General features: G+C 44.1%; 1 protein-coding gene across 1 annotated transcript in view; it reads right to left on the bottom strand.

The window, feature by feature from the left end:
• The window catches only part of ATG2A (autophagy related 2A), a 2,561,659-nt gene that overhangs the window by 2,233,119 nt on the left and 304,429 nt on the right, over positions 1-24,111 (bottom strand). Inside the window, exons 7-9 of the mRNA XM_085625535.1 lie at positions 15,657-15,753; positions 11,084-11,245; positions 10,447-10,589 (exon numbers count right to left, since the gene is read on the bottom strand). Coding sequence (XP_085481661.1) covers positions 10,447-10,589; positions 11,084-11,245; positions 15,657-15,753 — 402 coding nt within the window. The remainder of the gene's footprint in view (positions 1-10,446; positions 10,590-11,083; positions 11,246-15,656; positions 15,754-24,111) is intronic.

Raw genomic sequence — 24,111 nt, 5'->3', positions numbered from 1 at the left:
CTGCTTTCTGCAGTGTTGCCTGCACCCAGACATGCTGTCGGTCCGGGAGGTCACAGGTTCAAGGTGCTGCCTGCTCTAAGTATACACTGCTGCAGCAGCTCCGTGTACTCAGATCTCAGGCATGCACCGCTGTCTCCTCTCAGAATGCTGCCTACTGATTGCACATCTAGGTTGGAAGTACTGGCTGCTCGCAGCGACAATCCAGGTTGCAGACAGGGTCTTGTTCCAGGCAGGTGGAGGGCCTGTTCTCATAGATGCTGCCTGCTTGGTCTATTTAATAATTGGAGTGCAGTTTAGGGTGCAGTCAGGGAATCCCATCTAGATGTGCTGCTTGCATGTAGTGCATGCTGCTGAGATTAAGATGCTGTCTGCCATGTTTGGTGTTTGTTCACGCAGGCTGAGGGAGCTGGCGACTCACAGAGTGCCCATACTAACAAAAGCTACTGCCTACTCTGCGCTTGCCATCCAAGGCATCACTCAGTCGCTGCCGGCTCCCTGTGGGACCCCGGGTAGAGTCGCTGCCTCTTCTCTGTGCCCTCCGAGGCAGTGCTTGCTGCCTTGTCCAGTGTGCAACTATTTGTGACCCCAGTCCTGCATTCCTGCCTGCTGTCTGAGTCCCCCCAGGCTATGGGATCTGCCTCCTTTGTATGTGTGGATCCTAGCAGTGGGTGCTGCCTGCTCCAGAGCAACCATGCAACAGGTGGCAGCGTGTGTGGTCCCAGCCTAGAGCAGCTGCCATCTCTCTCTGTGACCCCAGGCTCGAGTTACTGCCCGTTTTCTCTCAGTGCCCCAGGATGAATTGCTGCCTGCTCTCTTTGCAGTCACAGAGAAACGTTCCTGCCTGTGCTCTTTGAGATCCATTCCCCAGAGCTTGGCTTCTTGTTGGGGATCGCGGAGGAGCCCCAAGGTCCCCCGCGGTCCCTGCCGGCTCCCCGCCTCCTGTGGGAGCGGGCATTACTTTTGGGTAGAGGGAGCTGCTAAAATAAAGCTCCCTCTGCCCAATACCAATTCTGCTTTGCTTCATGGAAGCGATCCATGAAGAGAAGTAGTGTTTGTTATGGCATGGCGGGAGTAGTGCACCCGCCAAGCCATAGCAAACTGCAATGTCCCGGGGTGGACACTCCGGTACATTGCTGGAGCCAGCCTATGGGGATGGCGGTCCCCAGGGCCATGGAGGGCTCCTTCGGGGGGGGGGGGGCGAGGGGCTGCTGGGCCCCCCTCCCATCTTCTGTGTAGCCCCTGGGAGTTGGTAGACCCCGGGTCTTGGCGTCCACAACTGACCCCCGCATTTACTGAATTTGTGCCCCAGGGAGGTGGTGGTGGTCCCCAGGGCTGTGTGGGGAGCTCAAGCCGCCAACACTTCATCTTTAAAGATAGTCCCGGGGTTGTGTCGATCCCTGGGGCTGCATGGGGGTGGCAGGAGTTCCCCGCAAATTAAAAAAAACAAAAAAACAGGCAAGTGGCAGTCCCCGGGGCTGCAGGAGGGCAGTGTGGCCCCCGCATTTAAAGAACATAGCCGCGGGGAGGTGGGCCCCCGCATTTATTTTAATGATTGCCCCCGGGACCTGGCCCACCTGGGGGTTTAAAGAGAACGAAGCGTGGTAGACCAGGCTTCATTTCTAAAAAAAAAATCAGCGGGATTCGCGCACTAAACACGACTCCCGCCAAATTTTTGAGCAGGCCTAGGGGATCAGGGTGTTTCTACCCCGCCCCTTTCCTTATTTTTTTTAGCCTTTTTTTTTTAGCTTTTTTCTTGTGACTTGGGTTAATTGAGTCACAAGATGGATGCCAACACCTGGTTGAACTGTTGGTAGCCAATCAGATTGCAGACTCACTGTGCTAATCCTACACTTAAAAACTTTGATAGAAAAGCAGACATTTGGGGTGAGCAAATTTAGAGTGTCGCCGGTGTCGAGAGTGCGCTATACTGGAGCTGCTTTACCCCTAAACTATAGAACTACCCAGGGTTCTCTGATATATATATATATATATATATATATGCAAAAAAGAAGCAGAGAACTCTGGGTAGTTCTCAAGTTTAGGTGGAAAGCAGCTCCTGTATAGAGCATCCTCAACACCAGAGGCACTCTAGATCTGCTCACCTCAAATGTCTGCTTTTCTATCAAAGTCTTTAAGCATAGGATTAGCACAGTGCCATCCACGCCGAGATAGAAAGGATCAAAGACTTTTGCCATTTCTACAGCAAAGTCTTTAAGCATAGGATATGGTTGGCTTGGTTGGTATTTTACCAATTCAAAGCTGTAATATTGTGCCTGCAGTAGTAAATGGCTTTTGTCATGTTACAGATTGGCAAGGACAGCACTGTGCTAGTCCTATGCTTAAAGACTTTTCTGTAGAAAGCCTCGGCTCACGCCCTGCCATAGCAAAAAGCAGTGTCCCTGGGGTGGGCACCCCGAGACACTGCAGGAGCCGGCCCTAGGGGGTGGCGGTCCCCAGGGCCATGACAGGCTCCAGGAGGGGGGTCACGCGGCCCCCCCTCCCACAATATTAAAAGCCCCAGGGGGGTGGTGGTCCCCGGAGCTTGGGGGGGCCTTTGAGCCCCCCCACCCATTCATTCTGTAGCCCCGGGGGGGGTGATCCCCGGGGCTGGGGGGCCCCCACGAGCCCCTCATTACATTTTACGGTTTTTCCCCCGGGATGTGGACAAATTTGCCGTAAGTCCGTTCAGCAGTTCGGGCTGTAGCTGCGGCTAAAGGTGCTATGGGAAATTGCATGGGGAAAACACATTTTGGGACCCCCCTTTTTTCTCGGCCCTCGCTTGACGAATCACCCCGAGACTTCCAGGAAAGGAGCGGACTGGAGCTGGCCAAAAGTTTTGAAAATTTCGGGAAGATTCGTCAATCGGCACCAAAGTTATTGGGAATAGAATGTTGCGGATTTCCTATGGAAAATAGGTCCTAACTATAACTACCTACTGGCGACCGCCAGTAGGTAATACATATATATACACATAAACATACATATATACATATACATACATATATACATATAACTTTTTTAGATGTACAGATCAATATAATCAATGACAACTTGACTACATCATTATATCGCAAAGACAAGGCAGGAAACACCATGTTGCACGCATCAAGTGCGCATCCTCCACATCTAATACAAAGTATTCCGTATGGAGAGATGTTGCGTATTCGCAGGATATGCAGTGAGGACCATGATTTGAAAAAGAAACAGCTGGAAAGTAAAGGGCGGTTTCTAGAAAGAGGATATAATAGTTTATCTATTGATACTGCCATAACCAAATCTAGGAAACGCACTAGGCAAGATCTCTTGCAAGATAACAAAAAATCACAGAAAGCGTGTAGTGACAGAGGGGAGACAGTTAAGGAACCTACTAGACTAATATTAACTTATTCAAGGCAGGAACAACAGTTGAGAACTTTTATAAGACGCAATTGGCCTATAGTCCGGGATGATCCAGTAATTGGAGCTTTGCTCCCCAAACATCCGGCTATAACGTACAGGAAATCAGCTTCAATGGCCAATGCGCTAGTCAAGAAAAACCCTGAAGAACAACAACAAGTCGGATGGCTGGTCGCTAGAAAGGGTTTCTTTAAATGCTCCAGCTGCAAAGCATGTCATTATGGTTTAAACAAAACCACATATCATACTGCTTTCAGTGATAAAGCTCTAGATATAAAACAACACTTGACATGCCGGACAGATTATGCCATTTATGTTTTACAGTACAGCTGTAATCGGTTATATATAGGCAGCACTAAGTTATCTGTCCACAAACGCATATTACAACATACAAGGGCCGTTAGTAACAATGACCCTAGTTATCCTGTGGCTAGGCACTTCAGAACGCATCATGACAGCAATTTGCAACAACTGAAATATTTTGTCATTGATGCCATCCCACCCCAAAGAAGGGGTGGGGATCGTGAACTAAAATTGAGGCGCCTTGAGACCAGATATATTCTTGAGCTGGACACTAAATATCCTGGGGGTCTCAATACCAGTGAGGATTTGTACACTTACCTGGATTGATAATGTGTGAGTTATGGCAGTTAGTCCTACTGCACTCGTCTTTAGTACCTTCGATCAAACGGACATGCTGGGCAATATGACTTTTTCTCTTTTTATATTTTTTAGATACTTAATTGATTTTTAGGGTGAATTTTAGGAATTGGATTGTATTTATTGATATTTTATGTATTTAATATTATTTATTTCCACCAAAATGCCCCAAAGCATTCCTGGACGCACTCACAGCTGTTGCAAAACCATCCGGTTTATTTAAACTCGGCAAACCAAAGGATCATTCTGAGTTTTGAAAGTCTTGTGCCCGACGTGTTTCGAAGTATCACCTCTTCTTCATGGGCGGCTTCACGAATGTCTTTGCAGAAAGCTCTCAATTAAGCATGCTAATATTAACTTATTCAAGACAGGAACAACAGTTGAGAACTATTATAAGAAGACGCAATTGGCCTATAGTCCGGGATGATCCAGTAATTGGAGCTTTGCTCCCCAAACATCCGGCTATAACGTACAGGAAATCAGCTTCAATGGCCAATGCGCTAGTCAAGAAAAACCCTGAAGAACAACAACAAGTCGGATGGCTGGTCGCTAGAAAGGGTTTCTTTAAATGCTCCAGCTGCAAAGCATGTCATTATGGTTTAAACAAAACCACATATCATACTGCTTTCAGACTGCACAAAATCCACTGGAGGATATAAAACACTGGAATTATACCACAAGTTCCAGCGTGCATCAGGAACTGAAACCTACCAAGTAAGGCACACCGGAGGCCTATATAACGTGCAAACGCAGGGAACTATGGGAGCCAAAGACACTGTGTGCAGGCAACTTGCCTCTGAAGAAAGAGCACGAATGCTCTGAAATGCGTCAGGCAAGAGGATACATACAAGCGGAATGAAAATGCCTGTTTCTGAAATAAAGAATTTTGAAAATTCGCTGCTGGAGGAGTGAGTCTCTAATGCAGGGCATCTTCTGAAAAGAATTACTACATGGCAGGTCCAGCCGTGAGAGAACGCACCGCGTGGTAAACTCAAAAAGGGTCCGATTTTCCTGAACCAATCAGGGAAGTAAAACGGCGCAGCAGTTCTTAATTGTGAAACAGGGTTGTCATTCTGAAACCCACTGGAGGGCTATTATCGATCCTTTAAATAGTTGGACTGCACAAAATCCACTGGAGGATATAAAACACTGGAATTATACCACAAGTTCCAGCGTGCATCAGGAACTGAAACCTACCAAGTAAGGCACACCGAAGGCCTATATAACGTGCAAACGCAGGGAACTATGGGAGCCAAAGACACTGTGTGCAGGCAACTTGCCTCTGAAGAAAGAGCACAAATGCTCTGAAATGCGTCAGGCAAGAGGATACATACAAGCGGAATGAAAATGCCTGTTTCTGAAATAAAGAATTTTGAAAATTCGCTGCTGGAGGAGTGCGTCTCTAATGCAGGGCATCTTCTGAAAAGAATTACTACATGGCAGGTCCAGCCGTGAGAGAACGCACCGCCTGGTAAACTCAAAAAGGGTCCGATTTTCCTGAACCAATCAGGGAAGTAAAACGGCGCAGCAGTTCTTAATTGTGAAACAGGGTTGTCATTCTGAAACCCACTGGAGGGCTATTATCGATCCTTTAAATAGTTGGACTGCACAAAATCCACTGGAGGATATAAAACACTGGAATTATACCACAAGTTCCAGCGTGCATCAGGAACTGAAACCTACCAAGTAAGGCACACCGAAGGCCTATATAACGTGCAAACGCAGGGAACTTTGGGAGCCAAAGACACTGTGTGCAGGCAACTTGCCTCTGAAGAAAGAGCACGAATGCTCTGAAACGCGTCAGGCAAGAGGATACATACAAGTGGAATGAAAATGCCTGTTTCTGAAATAAAGAATTTTGAAAATTCGCTGCTGGAGGAGTGCGTCTCTAATGCAGGGCATCTTCTGAAAAGAATATATACATACATATATACACACATACATATATATACACATATACACATATATATACATATACACATATATATACATATATACATATACACATATGTATACATATATACATATACACATATATACATATACATACATATATACATATACACATTACCTACTGGCGGTCGCCAGTAGGTAGTTATAGTTAGGACCCTGTTTCCATAGGAAATCCGCAACATTCTATTTTGAATAACTTTGGCGCCGGTCGACGAATCCTCGCGAATTTCTCAAAATAGGTGGGGCGCTACGCTCCGCTCCTACCCTGAAAGTCTCGGGGGGATTCGTCAAGCGGGGGCTGAGATAAAAGGGGGGTCCCAAAACGCGTTTTTCCCATGCATTTTTCCATAGGACCTTTAGACAGGGCTACAGCCCGAACGGCTGAACAGAATTACTAGAAATTTGGCAGAGAGGTAGTCCTCAGGTCAAGGAAGTGCCTTTTGTAGGTTTGGTGTAAATCTGTTCAGTAGATTCTGAGAAAATAGCCTTTAAATCAATATATATATCTGAGCCAGCTTACGGTACGCTTACCGTAAGCTTACCGTACGCGTACGGTGGCGTGCGCGAGCGCGATTCTGATTGGCTGTTACATCTAAGTAAACATTCGAATCGGCCGAAACCAGGAAGCGGCGGCCGCCATTTTCTCTCTCGCACTCTGAGGGGGGGGCTGTAAACAAAGGCAAAAAACATATAAAGGGGCTGTTTAGGCAGCGCCCATGCACATAGCCATGTTAGTTGAGTCCTCAAAGATCCCCCAAGGCCAAAAACGGTAAATTTTTATTTTTTGAAAATTTCGCCGATTACGCTTACCGTACGCGTACGGTGCGCTTACGCTAAAAATTTTAATTAAAAAAAAAAACACTCTGTGCATGGCATATTATTGTCATCACTTACAAATTAAATTTAACAGATTACCTATCACAAGGAAGCGCATAATATGTCCTCCATGTGCGCACGGTGCGTAACGTGGGCACGCGGTGCGCGTAGCGCACTGCGTGCCCACCTTGCGTGTACGGCACTAACTGCGTAAAGTGGGCGCGCGGTGCGCGAAGCGCACCGCGTGCTCACTGTGCGCGCACGGTGCGCGAAGCGCACGGTGCGCGCACGGAACGAACTGCGTTAAGTGGGCGTGCACGCCACGAATGGCGTAAAGTAACTTAGCATTTAAAAAAACGTACAAATTCACTGAAAAAACCATAGGTTTCACACACGTTATAGTTAGGAATTAGCATTTAAAAAACCTTGCTAATTCAATGAAAAAACCATAGGTTTCACACATGTTATAGTTAGCTGGAAATTTTACTGATAAAAAACCAATGAAATTCCCCCGTTATAGTTACTGTAGGCAACTATAACTCACGCGACCGCAATCCTCTGCTGATGACATATGTGTCTTTATGAAAAAAAAATATTTGTAATATATGTATAGCTAAAATGTAATGGAAGAAGACATGGGCAAATAAGTGTCTAAATACAGTATTAGCATCAGCAGAGGATTGCGGTCGCGTGAGTTATAGTTGCCTACAGTAACTATGACGGGGGAATTTCATTGGTTTTTTATCAGTAAAATTTCCAGCTAACTATAACATGTGTGAAACCTATGGTTTTTTCATTGAATATATACATATACACATATATATACATATATACATATACACATATATATACATATACACATATACATACATATATACATATACATACATATATACATATACACATATATACATATACACATATACACATATATATACATATATATACATATAAACATATACATACATATTCACTGAAAAAACCATAGGTTTCACACATGTTATAGTTAGCTGGACATTTCACTCGTAAAAAACCAAAGAAATTCCCCCGTTATAGTTAGTGCAGGACACTATAACTCACGCGACCGCAATCCTCTGCTGATGACGTCAGATATTACATCACTGTATTTAGACACTTATTTACCCATGTCTTCTTCCATTAATCTTTAGCTATACATATATTACAAATATTTATTTTTCATAAAGACAGTGATGTAATATCTGACGTCATCAGCAGAGGATTGCGGTCGCGTGAGTTATAGTTGCCTGCACTAACTATAACGGGGGAATTTCATTGGTTTTTTACGAGTGAAATATCCAGCTAACTATAACATGTGTGAAACCTATGGTTTTTTAAGTGAATTTGCAAGGTTTTTTAAATGCTAATTCGTAACTACAACGTGTGTGAAAACTATGGTTTTTTCAGTGAATTTGTACGGTTTTTTAATTTATTTGTACGGTTTATTATTTATTTTTTATTTTTTTGTTTTTCAGGTTTTTCACCGTGCGCGCACCGTGAATTATTATTTATTTTTTTTAAATCGCGAGGTGCGCGCACCGTGTGCGCGCTGTGGGCGCTTGGTGCGCTTCGCGCACCGAGCACCCACGGGTCGTAGTGCGTGCCGTGCGCGCTGAGTGCGCGCACCTCGCGATTTTTTAAATTAAAATAAATTGTTTTTTTCTCCCTTGGGGGTCCTTCTGTGACCCCCTGACCAAGGCTAGGGGGTCAGTAACTGTCCACTCTGCCCCCTTTTCACGTTCTCCACCTTTTTTTTTCACCCCCTCAGACTGCGAGAAACAAAATGGCGGCCGACACTTCCTGGTTTCGACCGATTCGAATGTTTACCGACATCTAACAACCAATCAGAATTGCGCTCGCGCACGGCAGGGTGCGCGCACAGTGCGAGCACGGTGCGCGCGTATAGATATTGATATGCTTTTAAATGCTATTTTCTCAGGAAATACTGAACAGATTTACACCAGACCTGCGAAAGGCACTTCCTTGACCTTATGGCTACCTCTCTGCCAAATTTCAAGTAATTCTGTTCAGCCGTTCGGGCTGCAGCTGCGACTAAAGGTCCTAAAGGTCCTATGGAAAAATGCATGGGGAAAACGCGTTTTGGGACCCCCCCTTTTTCTCGGCCCCCGCTTGACGAATCCCCCCCGAGACTTTCAGGGTAGGAGCTGAGCGGAGCGCCCCGTTAGTTTTGAAAATTTCGCGAGGATTCGTCAACCGGCGCCAAAGGTATTCAAAATAGAATTTTCAGATTTCCTATGGAAACACGGTCCTAACTATAACTATCTACTGGCGACCGCCAGTAGATAATATATATATACATATATATACATATATACATATACATACACATATATACGTGTGTGTGTGTGTGTGTCTGTCTGAGGTGACAGCAGGTATTTGAAGGAGCCCTTCAGGAGAACACCATTGTAAAATTTAGAAAATACTAGGATAGTTTCAAATCCTACCTAGTTTTTTAGGTACCGAACAGTAAACTAGCAGGTTCAATAGTTGAAGGACTCTCAGTTGCTTGTAATTTAGCCTCCGGTATCTTGGTGGGTCAAATGTGGCATCAAACGTGGAGGCTGAAGCTCCCTTAAACTTTTCAGAAAGCTGGATACTGCAGCTCAATAAGGATTATCTTCATCAATATTTCTTAAATATGAGTAAGATTTTTTTTCCCCTCTCTTTTAATGTCCTCCGGCTCTTTTTAGTAAACAGGGCATTCGAGGATAGTATGGCCACAAAGTGACAAAATGCATAGGGCATTGGGAAACTTGTCAAATTTATTTGTGCCATATGAAAATTTCGTAAATAATTTTTACAGCATCAGCCTATTCGGTCAGCAAGCAGCACAGTCCGCGTCAACAACAGCAGCTAGTTCCTTGCAGTCACTACTAGTAGTCCCTGCAATGAGAGAGGAGGAATGTCATAAGACAGTCCTGACTTTCCAAAACTTAGCCAACAGGCTCAGAAGCTATCACAATAGCAGACTGATCCTCTTGAGAAAATGCTAGACAAAGTCCTCACTGAATTAAATCGCATATCAAGAGTACCACATCAAAGGGATGTTGAATTGTTTATGTACAACAAAGGTTTTTTTTGTTGGTTTGTTTTTATAACAAACGCTGAGAAAATGTTGTCAAAAATATAATAAAGTGGGATGATAGCAGTATTTTGGGGTCCTAATTTCAGTTGGAGTTTGGACTTTTCTGTGAGACGGAAGGTTATCTAGGATGCCTTAAAGAGACAGTACGGTCTTACAAACTGTGTAGCTGCACTGCATAACTGCTCATTTTTTTTAAAAACAAAAAATGACTACGTTTTAAAGGATGCTACCTAAAAATAAATTGTTATTGTCAGTCAATCAGTTTTCAAAAGAAATGCGCTTGGACTTAGGCAAGTTCCTCCTTTGTAAAGTGTTGCAGATTCAGTACATAGAAGGCAATATGCAACATTTAAGACTATCAGTGAAGATAACTGGGAACAACAGACTTAACACACGCTTTGTTCGTTTAAGAATGTTAGTACAGTTAAAATCTCTAACACCGACCATCTGCTGAAGCCTTGCTCCACTGAATGGAAAAGCCATCAAAGGTTGCTTACCCCTGGTGTGAAGGATGGAGCCTGCAGCTGGCAGCTACTGTTGGTGCTGTGAATGGAGCTGTCGAGGTCCACATCAGAGAGCTCGCTGACTGACTGGATTGATGCAATACTGCTGGTCATCTGGGCCATGGAGAAGAACATTTCTGACAGGACACAAATCAATGCAAAGATTCAGCTATAAAAGAAACACAGCATTGACTAGTATTATCTAGCTTCGCACAATTCCATTAAGGTTCTGCAGATCCGCTTCAACATTATATTTCTTCCTAGTGGTCGTCTCTTCCCTTTTTACTCTAAGGCTTAGGTTGCATTTCAGGTTCAGCCTTTTTACCACCGATGCAAGCAGTAGACTCCTTACCTCCATTCTCAGACCATAGTGCTGCAATTCAGAATCAAACACAATGTGTGATCTCTTTCACTCTCTTTCTCGGCTGCAGTTTGGACACCAGTGCTGGGAGATGCTGCTTTGCCTTTGTTCTACACTCCCAACACCAAAGTTCATGCTTCACTGCTAAGGTATTCTCTTTACTTCCACTGAAGCTAAGGATGCAACTTATGTTTACTCACGCTTGCAAACATAATTCTCAATGGCACTGACCACATTCTAAAGCTCTGAAGTACAGTACAATTTCCGTACCTCCATTCTCCGTAGCTGGGAAAGGTTGCAGCTCTGGCTCGGGCTCCAGAGGATGGCTCTGCCCAGAGTGCAATTGCTGGCTCAGGTCTTGTTCAATCAGCTTTAAGTCATCAGAGTCCAGCGGGCGACATTTGTTCAGTTTATCCTTCAAGATATTCACCTCTGCAATAACAAAATGTCTCATAAAAGAGCACCAATCAACAGCACCAGTGCTCTCTTGTTTTAAAGAGGGATTAATGTGTTGGGACAGCTGTACTCGGGTTGTCAGTGGATCTTCATTCTGCTTTCAGCCAAGTTAGAAATGAACTCAAATGCACTTCAGCACTGCATTGTTAAGAGATTCTTAAAGTGAGGGCCTAATGCATGTGGAAAATCAATTCACCCAGACAAGGGGGTTCAGTTCAAGCAACTCTCTCCTGCAGACAAGCTGCCTTTAAAATATTCTTGGATAGAAAACTTACATTTAAATGACCATAAAGTTGGAAAACATTTCACGTGGAAAGCCACCCTTTCCATTTTGATTTGATTCCTTACATTCCCCCTAGTTGCCATGTTAAAGCTGTACGTTTAGCTTGATATGAAAGGTATGGTGGATTTGTGCAGTGGTCAAACACTTTATTTACCTGCCCATTTCATTTTACAACATTTGAAACTTAAAAAGACACAATGCTCATGTCTGTATTTCAATTGATTATGACAAAATGCAGATAAACCGTTATCTAAGCAAGCACTGGCAAATTTAACAAGTCTCCAAGATGACTCATACTGGCTTGGCCAATGCTTTTTTGGGGTTAGATAGCTGCTGTGGATTAATTCACATTCACGGTCATCATTTTTCAATAGCATTTATTAAAACATTACAAATGCCTTCACAGATGGCCACCATGAATCCACACGTTCATGGTGGCCATCTTTGAATGCATATGTAATGTTTTTCAAAATTAAAGTTCAAAGAAGACTGCGGTGGATGCTTGTACATCTCTTTTAAACAGGTTTGTTAAAAATAATACAACGGTGTGCAGTGTTTGGGAACCCACTGGGTTGGTTAAAAGACCCCTCACACACCAACCTGGTTGGTGTCATGCTTCATCATTGGGGTCCCAACCGGGTGGCCGAATACCCCCCGGTTGTGCTACGACGCCTGATTACAGCGGAGCTGGTGTGGTGCAAAAGTGTGATGTGGTGTGGATTAAAAATACCTCTGAGAATCCTTGCCGTTCTAATTTTATTACTGGCGGCTCAGGATATGGTTAAAACTTTATACGTGATGCAACTAAGAAAGAAATAATTATCTTATAGTTGTATGTGTGGTGGGTCTACATGTTTCAGCCCGCAAGGAAATCTATGTGGGGCTTATTCACACCACATCACACTTTTGCACCACACCAGCTCCGCTGTAATCAAGCGTCGTAGCACAACCGGGGGGCATTCGGCCACCCGGTTGGGACCCCAATGATGAAGCATGACACTAACCAGGTTGGTGTGTGAGGGGTCTTTTAACCAACCCAGTGGGTTCCCAAGCACTGCACAGCAGTGATCGTACCACACATACTTGGGTTCGTCCACCATTGATTGAACATACATTATAACAGGGGATACGGACGCACCCTCTTCCTTTCCCTAGCTCTCTCATTGTTTTTTGACAAAAATAATACAACCCCATTCCTGGGTGCCCGCCGTGCATTCGTACTCACAGGTGGCCAACTATAAAAAATACAAGTATAGGAGGGACAGGGGATCAATGGAATAGCAAGGGTGGAGAAGGGAATAATGCTAAAACTTGCAGAGTCTGGAGTGCTGGGGAAGAAACAGAGTGGGGAAGCAACACTGAGAACAATGGGGGGCAGGAAAGAGTTAAAACATAAGTAGAACACAGGGCAAACAGCAAGAAATCACACGCATTCCCATAGAGTGCTTACAGTAAAAGAAAAAAGTAGTTCCCTCAACACAAGCAATGTCACCAGTGAAAGGATTCAAGTCAACCAATTAGAGCGCTGTGAGACTGAGTGCAACAAAAGAGGAATGGAGATGAAATCCACTAAATAAAGACAATACAACTGAGATAGACAAGAAGGTAATTCAATCATGAATAAGGGGTGACCCCAAAGCCCACTCTAGGTATATTAGAAACAACAGGTCTGGTATAGCAACACATAAAACAAAAGAGCTGATTATCATTGACAACTCTTCAACTTGTCTGGACCACTGACTGTCTCTTCCTTCATCAACCAAGTCCCCTGGAATCTTGGAGTACATTGCTTGTTTCTGGTCCAGGGAGGAACTGGCTTGGCAGTACAGGCTGGACTGTTCCCATTAGGAACAGGGTCAAGACTGATTTGCATATGGCCGGGTCCAAACTATGGTGGCGTCGTGAGCAAAGTAAGGATGGATTAAACCCTGATTTTTGTGACTGGGGGAGAATGTTTGCATTGTTCAGTATTCGGGCCATCAATTGTTCCTTTTACTTTTGTTGCCCTAAGTGGAAAGGGTATGCCCACTGGATTCCCTTTAGCCAGGGTGATGCCTCAAAACCAGTCCCAGATCTTTGTGACTGGGGGTGAATGCTTTCATTGTTCAGCATTCGTCTGTTGTTTTTGAAGAAGATTTAGGCAAGTCAAAAAACGCTTTTCCTATGGAAACTATGACATTACTATAACTACCTACTACCGACTGCCAGGATATATTACTCCAGGGTCCCTGCACGTGGGTGGGACTATTCAATGCTTATGACTATTGATGAAGATCCCCTGGAAGAGAAAGGATTGCTAGTAGGATATATACGAGTAGTCTCAAAACTGTGCAGGTACAAACTGGCCATGCTTGGGGCAAGTGTACTTCTTCATAGCGGGCCCAGTTACTTGCCAGTACAGTTGGTCTTGGAACATGAAGACATATTCTTTCATTGCTTCTGCTTTTCTCTCTCTCTCGTAGTACTAATGACATTGCCTTTCGTCACACGGTTGGGATATACAGTGGATGTTATTTGCTTGTACCAACAGTTTACGCTGCTTCTGCTCTTGACCAATGAGCAACTGGCAATGTCATGGATGAAGTCTCTTCACCACTCCCAAGCCCCCCGCCCAAAAAAGTCTAATGAAACAGCAGAAAATTGCAGTCTACTGTAATTACACTGTAGCGGTATGCTCAATCCTATTGTCAAGGGCCTCATCTCTGAGGCTCCCTGCGTGAATATTTGAGTGAAAAGGAAGCAATCATTTGACAAGAAAACTATCTACCACATTAATGTGTATACTATGATGTTGTTCATGCCTGTTTCTTCTCTGGAATGCCTTGACCCACAATGTTAACACATTGGGTTTCTAAAACTGCTTCTATGCTCTGTGTGCCTATTTCTATTGTGGTGAGCTGCCTGCAATGAATGAGACAATGCTATATATGGGTGCTTGAATTGGAAGGAATAAATATACTTTTAAATACTGAGTTTGCTGTCTGTCTGGGATTAAGTTCCATTTTATTTATTGTTTTTTATTGTATAAGACATCAGATATTAGGGTCTGAAATGGCAATCTGTCAGTCAATCTGACAGTGTTAGAACCCTGATTTTAGGCGGTGACATCCTGCACAGCACTGCACTTTTCTATGAATGTTTTGAAAATGTTTCACAGACAGCAGCTGTGGATATTCTAAGGGCAAGGAAATATGGAAATGCCACCGAAGTGAAAGCTATATGGCTCCGGTGGGGTCATGTCTGAGGTAAAGCAAAATGTTTACATGGAACCAAATGCCACCTACCAGTCCAGAAAAGCTATTGTAAAATTTCTGGATCCAGTCTGAATCCTGGAGATACTCCATAGGTGAGGAAACTTGAGATAGAAGTATCCATCAGTAATGAAAACTACAGATGCTGATAGATTTAATGTTTTACAGCCGGTTGTTCATTCCCTCAGACGGTTCTGTCAGTTTTGAATTCAGTTACAGATTTTGTCAATGCGCCTCCCTTACAATCAGCCGAAACATCTTAAACATGATCAAATGCTTCCCTTTGCCTTGCACTCAATTTGAGTCGGTGGTTGTAGGCGGGGAACAAGCCCTTATTTTTGGGAGCCAGCGCTTATTTTTCCTTACTAGACGTTGAACCAGAGCAAGACAGAGTAATGTGCAGAAGGTGGAAAGGAGGAGGACGAGAAATATAGAAAACCCATGATAAGAGGAGAAAGCACAGATGAAAAAGAACCTGCAAGAGTAAGATAAAGGTGTCAGGAGTACCTTGTGGTGGTATACAACAGCTTGAGATGGAATCAATACTTCGCAGCCTTGGTATTCGGCATACCGACATTCAATAGCACAAGCTGCAGGCTTCTGAGCAAACTTTGGGCCCTGGCATTGCTTTTACAAATTAAGCACTGCCTTTGATCTATATTTATTCCGTTGAAGGTTTGCAATATCTCTGGTCCCTGTGCACACTAACCGCTCAGCTCAGATACTGTGTTGTGTGCTTCTGGACCAGATCAGGCAGAAAATGAGCAAAATGGTGCTACATGGCTACCACCATTCAAAATGACTTCTTGCAAATATAGGACAGTAGCCAAGTGTACAGTTAACATGACCTCACCTGGAATACTGAGTGCATCGAGCAGGTCACCGAGGTAAACAATCTGCAAAGGAGTCAGACACAAGTGCAAGGAACCCATCTGCCCATCAATCTCCAGCTGCAAGGAACACAAGGTGACTCAAGGTCATCAATACTACAAAACATACCCAAGCCTGTGGCTACAGGCAGACACAATAACAATGTGTATTTTTAAATCGCATTTTCAGCCCTTGAAACATCTTGGACCGGACGAACAGATATCTTTTGTTACACAAACTCGTGTTACTACCAGAATTAGGACCTGTGATCATGAAATCGAACACAGATTTATGTAGGGGATGCATTAGTTTACTGAGCTACCAGAAACATCATGTAAGCTACTGTAAGACTTTTTAAGGGCAGGAAACATTATCCTTTAAAATCCAACAATTAGCAAATTACAAACCAAAAACCTACTTTGTCATTCACCATGGTATTGCACCTTTTCTGGATGCCTCCCTACCTTGTACAGTGTCCTTATTCAGATAAGAATTTGTAATTACTTTTGGCTACTTTCCACATTGCTCACATGCTGTTATGCTATGCATATGTTCTCAACAAATGAAAAGTTAAACTACAGTAATACATTACTATGCCTAACAATCCAGAAGTTCCATGGGGTTTTAGAAGGAAAAGTGTTCTGTAGCAAAAAGGCAAGTTACTTAAAAGTAAGAAAAAAAAGTTTAAACTTACTGGTAATTCCATTATGTCGAGCTCTTTCTTCAACATTCTAGTCATTACATTGGCTCAGATCAAATTCAGCCCAATTAACTGCGATAAGTGTGGGAACTTGTGCTACCACATATATCGCAATTATAAGCAGTGCGATAAGCATCACAGCCAAACATTCTTTCCCAAGTAAATTTTGGCAAGTCGAATCTGTCAAAATCTCTAGGGGTGGGGGGGGGGGGGGGGGGGGGTCTTGGTAAATAAGGAGACATGCAGATATTCTGGGGCAATAACCTTCAAAATACAAAAAAAAAAAGAAAAAAAAAGATCCCTCGACAAGCCAAGGGGACAAGGTCACAAAAATTCAAAAGAAAGCAGAAGCAGGGACTAAATCGTGCAAAAATGTATGCAGAACATCTACAAATATATGTTATATTTATTAATTACTATCATATAAAACTCATAAAACATTTAAGATAAAACAACATAATCAACGACTAAATGACATTTGATATTTCTAATTACACTTTTCATCATTCGTCATATCAAGAATTAATACGTATTTTTAAAAGAATTCAAACTAATGTTGCAGAAAATGTGCAAAATATGCTCGTCAACGCATTTCGTGGGTATACTCAATCAAAACCACCTTCTTAAGGACAACAGTATATAAAAAAACATATACAGCTTCTGCGTAGAATAAATCACACAATGAGAGACAGTGCTCCCCATTGCTGGAAGATGCCCTGTGCTACCACCGAGTATAGCTGCCATTCGTGATCCACGAGTCAACGCTGACTGGGTCAACACTGACTGAGTCAATTCGCTCTGGAGTTTAAAGATCCTGTCAGGTGTTGTACAACCAGGGTGATGCCCTGATGACTCAGCCATTTCCAGTGACGTACAGCCTCTTGGCACGGGACTCGGGATGCCACTCCGCCCTGCTTGTAGCAGTAACACATGGAGGTGGTGTTGTTCGTAAGGACCTGCGCCCGTTCTGTTTTGATGGATGGGAGGAAAGTCTTTAGTGCCAAACGAGTCACCAGAAACTCCAACAGGTTGATGTGAAGGAGGTTTTACACTGGAGACCAGAGTCCTCTGACCTCCACCTATCCCGGACGGCCTCCCTTACCTAGGAAAGATGTATCCATCATGACCATTTGCTCTGAGTGGAGCTGGGCGAGGGGTTTGCCTCCTGTTCAACTCAGGTCCAGCAACTACCACTGCAGATCCTTTGCAGTCTGCTCTGCCATGAATGGGAGATTCCCTTGGTGCCGAGCCCACTTAAGACTTTAGATACCACTTCAGAGCCTGCCTGGGCTATCTGGCGTGGTCCACTAGCAGGAGGCCAAATAGCCTCAAAGCCGCTCAGACACCTGGGTCAAAAGCTGAAACATCTTCATCATAGCCAAATAGACTGAATTCACTGAGGTGCCGGGAAGGCTTGCAGCAGCACTGTGTCTAAGATGGATCCAATGAAAGGGAGCTTCTAAGAAGGAGTCAGGTGTGACTTTGGCACATTGATGGAAAACCCCAGAGATGTCAACATGCCGGCCGTCATTTGGAAGTGGTTCACAACTCTTTGAGGCAAGCCCGCCTTTAGCAACCAGTGGTAAGGTATGGTAAGAATGGTATTTCCCAACCTTCTTTGAAGGGCAGAAGCCACCACCATCACTGTTGTGAACACCTACGCGGCACTGGTGAGGCCAAAGAGTAAAAGGACACAGAGGAGGAATAGGCAATCGGCAAACCCAATGCCACCATCCAGTCGCTTGGATCTAGGACAGACAGAACCTGGACCAGAGTGAGCATCTTGAACTTGTCCTCCTAGAGGAAGAAGTTCAGAGGGCGTAGGTCTAGAGTAGGATGAAGTCCTCGGTCTTTCTTTGGTGCCAGAAAGTAACATGAGTAGCAACAAATCCAGACCTCTGATGCAGGCACCCTTTTTATGGCTCCCTTCTCTATGAGAGTCTGAACCTTCTTACGGAAAATATAAGTGGTCGTCCGGAAGCAATAGTGGTGTAATAGGCATGTCTAATGGGGTGAGTAGGAAGAGTAGGGCATAACCATCCTGGATGATTTATGACACCCATCTAAATTATGTCATGCTTTGGCACCCATGGAGGAAATAAAGTATAGTGTCTCCAACCCGTTGACAGTGCACAAATTAAAGTGGTCTACAGCAACTGAGGAGGGAGGCGCCGGGGCCTGGGTAGTACTTTGTCCTTGAGGGCCTGGCCTCTGTTGGCAGGAATCCCAGTCTCTCCCCCAAAAGTCTTTGGAGGCCTGTTGCAGCAGAAGCAGGTTTTCACATTGCCTCTTTCAAAGCCTTGAAAGCAGCAATACTGTTGGGGGAACTTCTGCACAAAATGTGCCCTTCAAACAGGTCTGGTGGCACTGGCAAGCGCCCCTACCCCAGCCCAATATACTAAGTCTTGTCTGGGAGGTGATCACACCTCCCAGTGACAGGAAACCTATTATACAACCATTCCCCTGCTCAAGCTAAGCTCAGCAGCAGGAGGGCAAAATCATGTCTGTGGTTGGCAGCAGCACTAGCTTGCTGGCAGACCCTGCAAGACTGTTACAGGGTGTACTTGGGGCTTACCAGCGGAGGCCCCCAGTGCATGGAATGGTGTTGGGGTATTATTCTGACATGATATATATATATATATATATATATATATATATATATATATCGGATGGCCACTATATGTATCTAAATGGCTGACCGCACTTACAAAGCCTGGTGAATCAACTCCGGGGTTTGTAGGGGTGTCCTGCTCATGCAGTGGCACCCTCACACTTCTAGCCCAGCACCCTGCCTTTAGGACTGGAAGGCCTGCCTTACAGGTGACTTAAAGGTTTTAAGTGTAGTGACCTCAGATATAAGAAAACATATATCTATCGTAAGTGGTGCTTGCACTAGCTTACAACGGCTGCAACGGCAGGCCAGTAGTCACAGTGTGAGAGGTTTCTCATAATACGCATAATACATACTGCAGCCCGTGGGAGACACTTATTGTACCTATGCCCTGGGTACCTCAGTACCATATACTAGGGACTTATGGGGTACACCAGTAGCCAATTGTGAAGGTACAGAAGTACTTACCATGATCAAATTTAGGGAAGAAGTACAGTGACTGGGGTCCTTATTAGCAGGATCCCAGTCAAACTGGTCCAAAACACACTGGCACCAGGAAAAAGGTGGGGGTAACCATGCTAGAAGGGTCCTACCTTCCTACAACTTCGACATCCTTTTTGTGAATCTGTAACACAAATTGGGTTTTGTGGATGATCCTACTGACTCATCACCAAGTTTAATGGTATACTGCCTCTCTTTGGGACTGCTGGTAAGACTGCAATACCTTAGGCATAAACCAGAGTCTCCTTCCCTGGCTCCTTCTTCAACCGTGGTCACAGGCCCAAGAGTTTTTTTTATTACCATTATGTGTTGCAATGTCACAGTCACCCAAATGAAAATCTGTCACATCATCTGAGATGATGCTTTGATATTATTTGGACTGAAATCTGAAGAACCATCTCCTAAGAAGAAAGGAGTTCTGACTCCTTCCCATCACTGATGAATTAGAAAAACCATCCTTTGCTCTGCTGAAGAAAACATAGCTGTGGTTGAGGCATACTGAGGAATAACATTTATGTCCATCTCTGACTTAGGGCTGGATCACAGATGTTTTGTAGGGATCAGCTTGGGTCTAAAATGTTTGTTACTGTATTTTATTTGCCAATACCTAATGCAAAATGTATATTGTAATATTGTTTTTTTCCAGTACATGCACATCACTAAACTTTATAACATATACTGTTTTTCCAATCAAAATTGTCACTGTGTAAAGTCAATAGAGCCATAGTGTCCGCTACAAGTAAAAGGCACTTTCGTTGGAAGCTCATCTGACTGAATTAGGCATTAGGAAGGGAAAGTTGGTTTCTTTGCAGGGCAAGTAGATTTCTGTAGCGTGTCTTCCCCTGGACAAGTACATTTAAAAAATAATATTCCACATCCCTGCCACACCTTTCGGTGGAGACTGAGGTTCCTTCTCACCCTTGTGGATCCCGCATTGGGTGTCCATACAGAAGATCCAAGGGACTGAACCCTACCCCCTTCTGCAGATCTCTCGGTAGGCAAACAAGAGGCCTTGGTTTTTCTAATGCCCAAGTATTTTGCCAAGGGCACTTCATGGGCCAGTGACAACAGGAAATGTCTGTGCACTAATAGAAACACTAGCCTGCAGCTAATTCCTGCCTCAGGATTCACCGGCTCACTATAAAGTAGACCAATCTGCCAGCCAACATAGTGTTTACCGACCACTACTCTGCTGACTTGTTTGTGGGTTTCCTTACGAAGTCTCTCAGGCCTTTGGCACTCTTCCTGTGCCCTGCGGAAATCTTCCCAGGTAGGCCCTCCAGCAGCTAACAACCCCGGCAGCTCTGAAAGCGACCCAGACTTCAGGACAGGTCCAGCACATGCATGCCAAACATGCATGCCAAACACAAACGCTGCACAGCGCTACACACTAACTTGATGTAGGCCAACGGGCAGTTGAGCACACAGTAGTGGAACTTTACATGGGTGTGCCTGCAGGCTTTACTCCAGTGACACAGGAAAAAAGGCCTATTTATTTGTAGTAATCAATACACAGCATGTCTATTTATTTTTGTATTTTACCTTTAGAGTTTTATATAGCGCAAACTAGACCCTTTTGGGTGACAGAGTGCTTTATAAAAATAACAAGAGGGTATGATACAAACGGAAGGCAATATACATAAACACGTGTGGGTTATGTAGACAAAAGTTACATAAGAAAACGGTAAATAAAGATTGGAACACATATTCATTCATAAATACTGGGATGAGCAAAAGTCCAATAGGTGCGAAGATGGTGTATAGATGGTTGGGAAATGGAAGAAACAGAGTGGATCACAGAGGTATGGACAACGCACGATGCAATGGAATGAGCAGACAAGCAGGAAAGCATTGAACATGAGGAGAAGGATGTATGGTCTCAATGTGATATCAATTTGTTGGATAGTAGAACTGTTACTTCTTTCCTGAAGATAGACATGGATGGATTGCATCTGATCTCTGGAGGGAGAAAGTTCCATATTTTAAGGGCAATTCCGGAAAAGGATTGATTGAGAGTTTTCTTTTTGTTTAATTTTTGTGGCTTCAGTAGTAGGGAGCTTGTGCTTCTGGAAGATCTGTATCCATGAGATAGGGTCAATTTCTTGGCCAGTTAAGAGGGGGTATTATGGTGCAGCGCTTTACAGGCCATACAGGCAATTTTGTGATGTATCTTAGCCTCAAAGAGTAGCTATTTCAGTGATTGGAGCCAGTGATGAGCTTAGCTGAAGCATTCAGAGTAACCTTCAATGGTGCAAGTGTGATTTTTGAGAGGTTCACAAGAGTAACACTACCATTGTCTAATTTTGATATCACAAGTGTACGCACTTCTGTTTTGAGGCCTGCCACTGTGAGGAAAGGTTCTAGTTTCCTTAGTGTATGTAGTTGATGCTTAGCTCCTCTGTTGGCACTGACGTGCTTTTGCATGGAGAGGGCATTGTCCAAGATTATTCCTAGGGATTAAGCTGAGGCAATGATATGTGGGGCACAGTTCAAGGCAGTAAAATGTGGGAGCCAGTCTTTGATACCAGGGGCGATGGTGGGAGTGTTATGTTCCAGAGTTAGGCCCATGTAGCAAGGCAACTTATTCCCTATATTGTCCTAGAAAATAACATTTCAGCCGTGACCTTTTGCACCCATTCGCATGTATAACAATTTTCGATTAGTTTCTCTGAAAGTACTTTGTTTCACATCCAGCTTTGCGCACCATTATCACGATGCCTTGAACATCACATACTAGGCCTCTCTACGCACTAGGTACAAAAGTCGTCCTATCTTCATTCACGGGCAAAAACGATATCCACATATCCATAACATCGCTAATCTAGCACGCAAATCGCAAAGTCTGCTTTTTATTACTATTAATAGGCATTCCGATAGATTGGTAGAGGAGGCACTTCTGCTGACACCGAAGGTCCCTGTATGCTCAGAAATCATCACACACCAGTCTGACATTCCTGAGGGGTGCCCAACTCGTGACAAAGACGGGGCCCTTCACTCTATCCGCTGAGGTAAGGGGGTTGGATCGTCCCTTGGGGGGAATTCTTGGCTCTACACCTACACACACTCAAGCTACACTTAGAGTAGGGTTCGCATAATAGGTGTGCACTCGATTAGTGCCTGATTTTATACACCTGCAAATATACATAGTTTTAGCACCATGGTCCAACTATAACTGTTCGTTCCCTGGTAAATTAAGGGGGATTACAGTGGCACTGTGAGCTAGCTGGTCTATAGGCCAACATATCCTGCGGGGGTGTCCGGAATCAGTCTAGGTACCAAGCCTTTAGTTTATGTTGTCCAAACAAACAATACGCAGATCCTACCAATAGTAGGACCTACATGACATGGTGCCGCCAAAACTGGTTAGGCACTTATTTAATGGTCAAATTTGAGTAGTTCAGTTGGGCTTTCTCAGAGACCCCTACTCACATTAAATCAGAGACGTCCTTTGTATTGACTGTAGGTTTAATCAAGCTTGAAGGATTAGAAATATTCCCATATTGTACAAACAGTATCTCAATATATCCATTTAAATAAAAAACATTTTTTACTTTTGTTTTCCAATGACCGAACATAGCGAAGGCTTCGGAGTTCAAGAAAATACTGTAAATATTTCAGCAAATTGCAGACTGGCAGTTACAAATAAATTATTAAATCATGGCCTCCCGGCAATGGGTGGAGATGTTACCTTCGTGGTTGAGGCACACGAAGCATTAAGGACAGAGGTATTTTATTCTTGGGTTACGTTAACAGCTGAAGACGCATGCACACAACTGTTTCACACTTACATTGAAGATGAGACACCAGAGGAATACATTCCATACGTGGACATAGAAGTCCTGTTAACTTACTAAGAGCACATAAATTGGTTTAAAGGTGCCCTCCCTCTCACCGTAGAAAACATGAGACTCTATCCGTTCAGTAAAGAAGGAGCGTCCTGACCTGTCTTAGCTTCATATACACCACACCCAGACATTCACAGATTAGGAGCAGCAGAAATGCATACACTATATGCAGATTTAGTGAAAATATACAGAAATCTTACACAATACATATGCAAACACTTATAGTTCAACCTGTGAGGGCTGCTCAGGCTGTACAACCTCAATTGAATACTATGGGTATCAGCCCTCAAACGCTAAATGCCGTATTGGAAAGAATTCCCACCAGTCAGGAGCAGGTATTGTTGTGGATAGCATAAGACATAGCACAGCTTGAAGCGATTTTTCCCCATACGGACCCACAGGACAAATGCAGAAGTCTAACAACTTGCTTACCAATGGGGATGGCTCCCCCGATAGAGATTGTGCCACTTGGGGTACATTCTTTGCTGCCGTTAACACCAGAACTCATGTTACTCCTTCCGGAGCGGTAATACCAGATGTACTGAAACAAATACAGAATGAGCACGGGGCAGAACCTGCCCTGGACTTAGGGATTAAACTAATAAGCAAGTTTCTACAATTATGTTAAGCAACATAAAAAGGGAGGCGGGGGCATGGTCTTGACACGAATGGCGTGAGACGTGCGCCGAGGGAGTTCCCGTTAGCCGCCGCCTTTAGCTGTCTGGAAAGCGGGGCTGGGACGTGGTCAGCACCATAATTCGGGGCGCTGGGGGCAGCAGTG

This window comes from Triturus cristatus, chromosome 9, assembly GCF_964204655.1.
Source record: "Triturus cristatus chromosome 9, aTriCri1.1, whole genome shotgun sequence".
Classification (NCBI taxonomy): domain Eukaryota; kingdom Metazoa; phylum Chordata; class Amphibia; order Caudata; family Salamandridae; genus Triturus; species Triturus cristatus.
The sequence above is the reverse complement of the archived record's forward strand: the minus strand, read 5'-3'. Positions and strand labels throughout refer to the sequence as shown.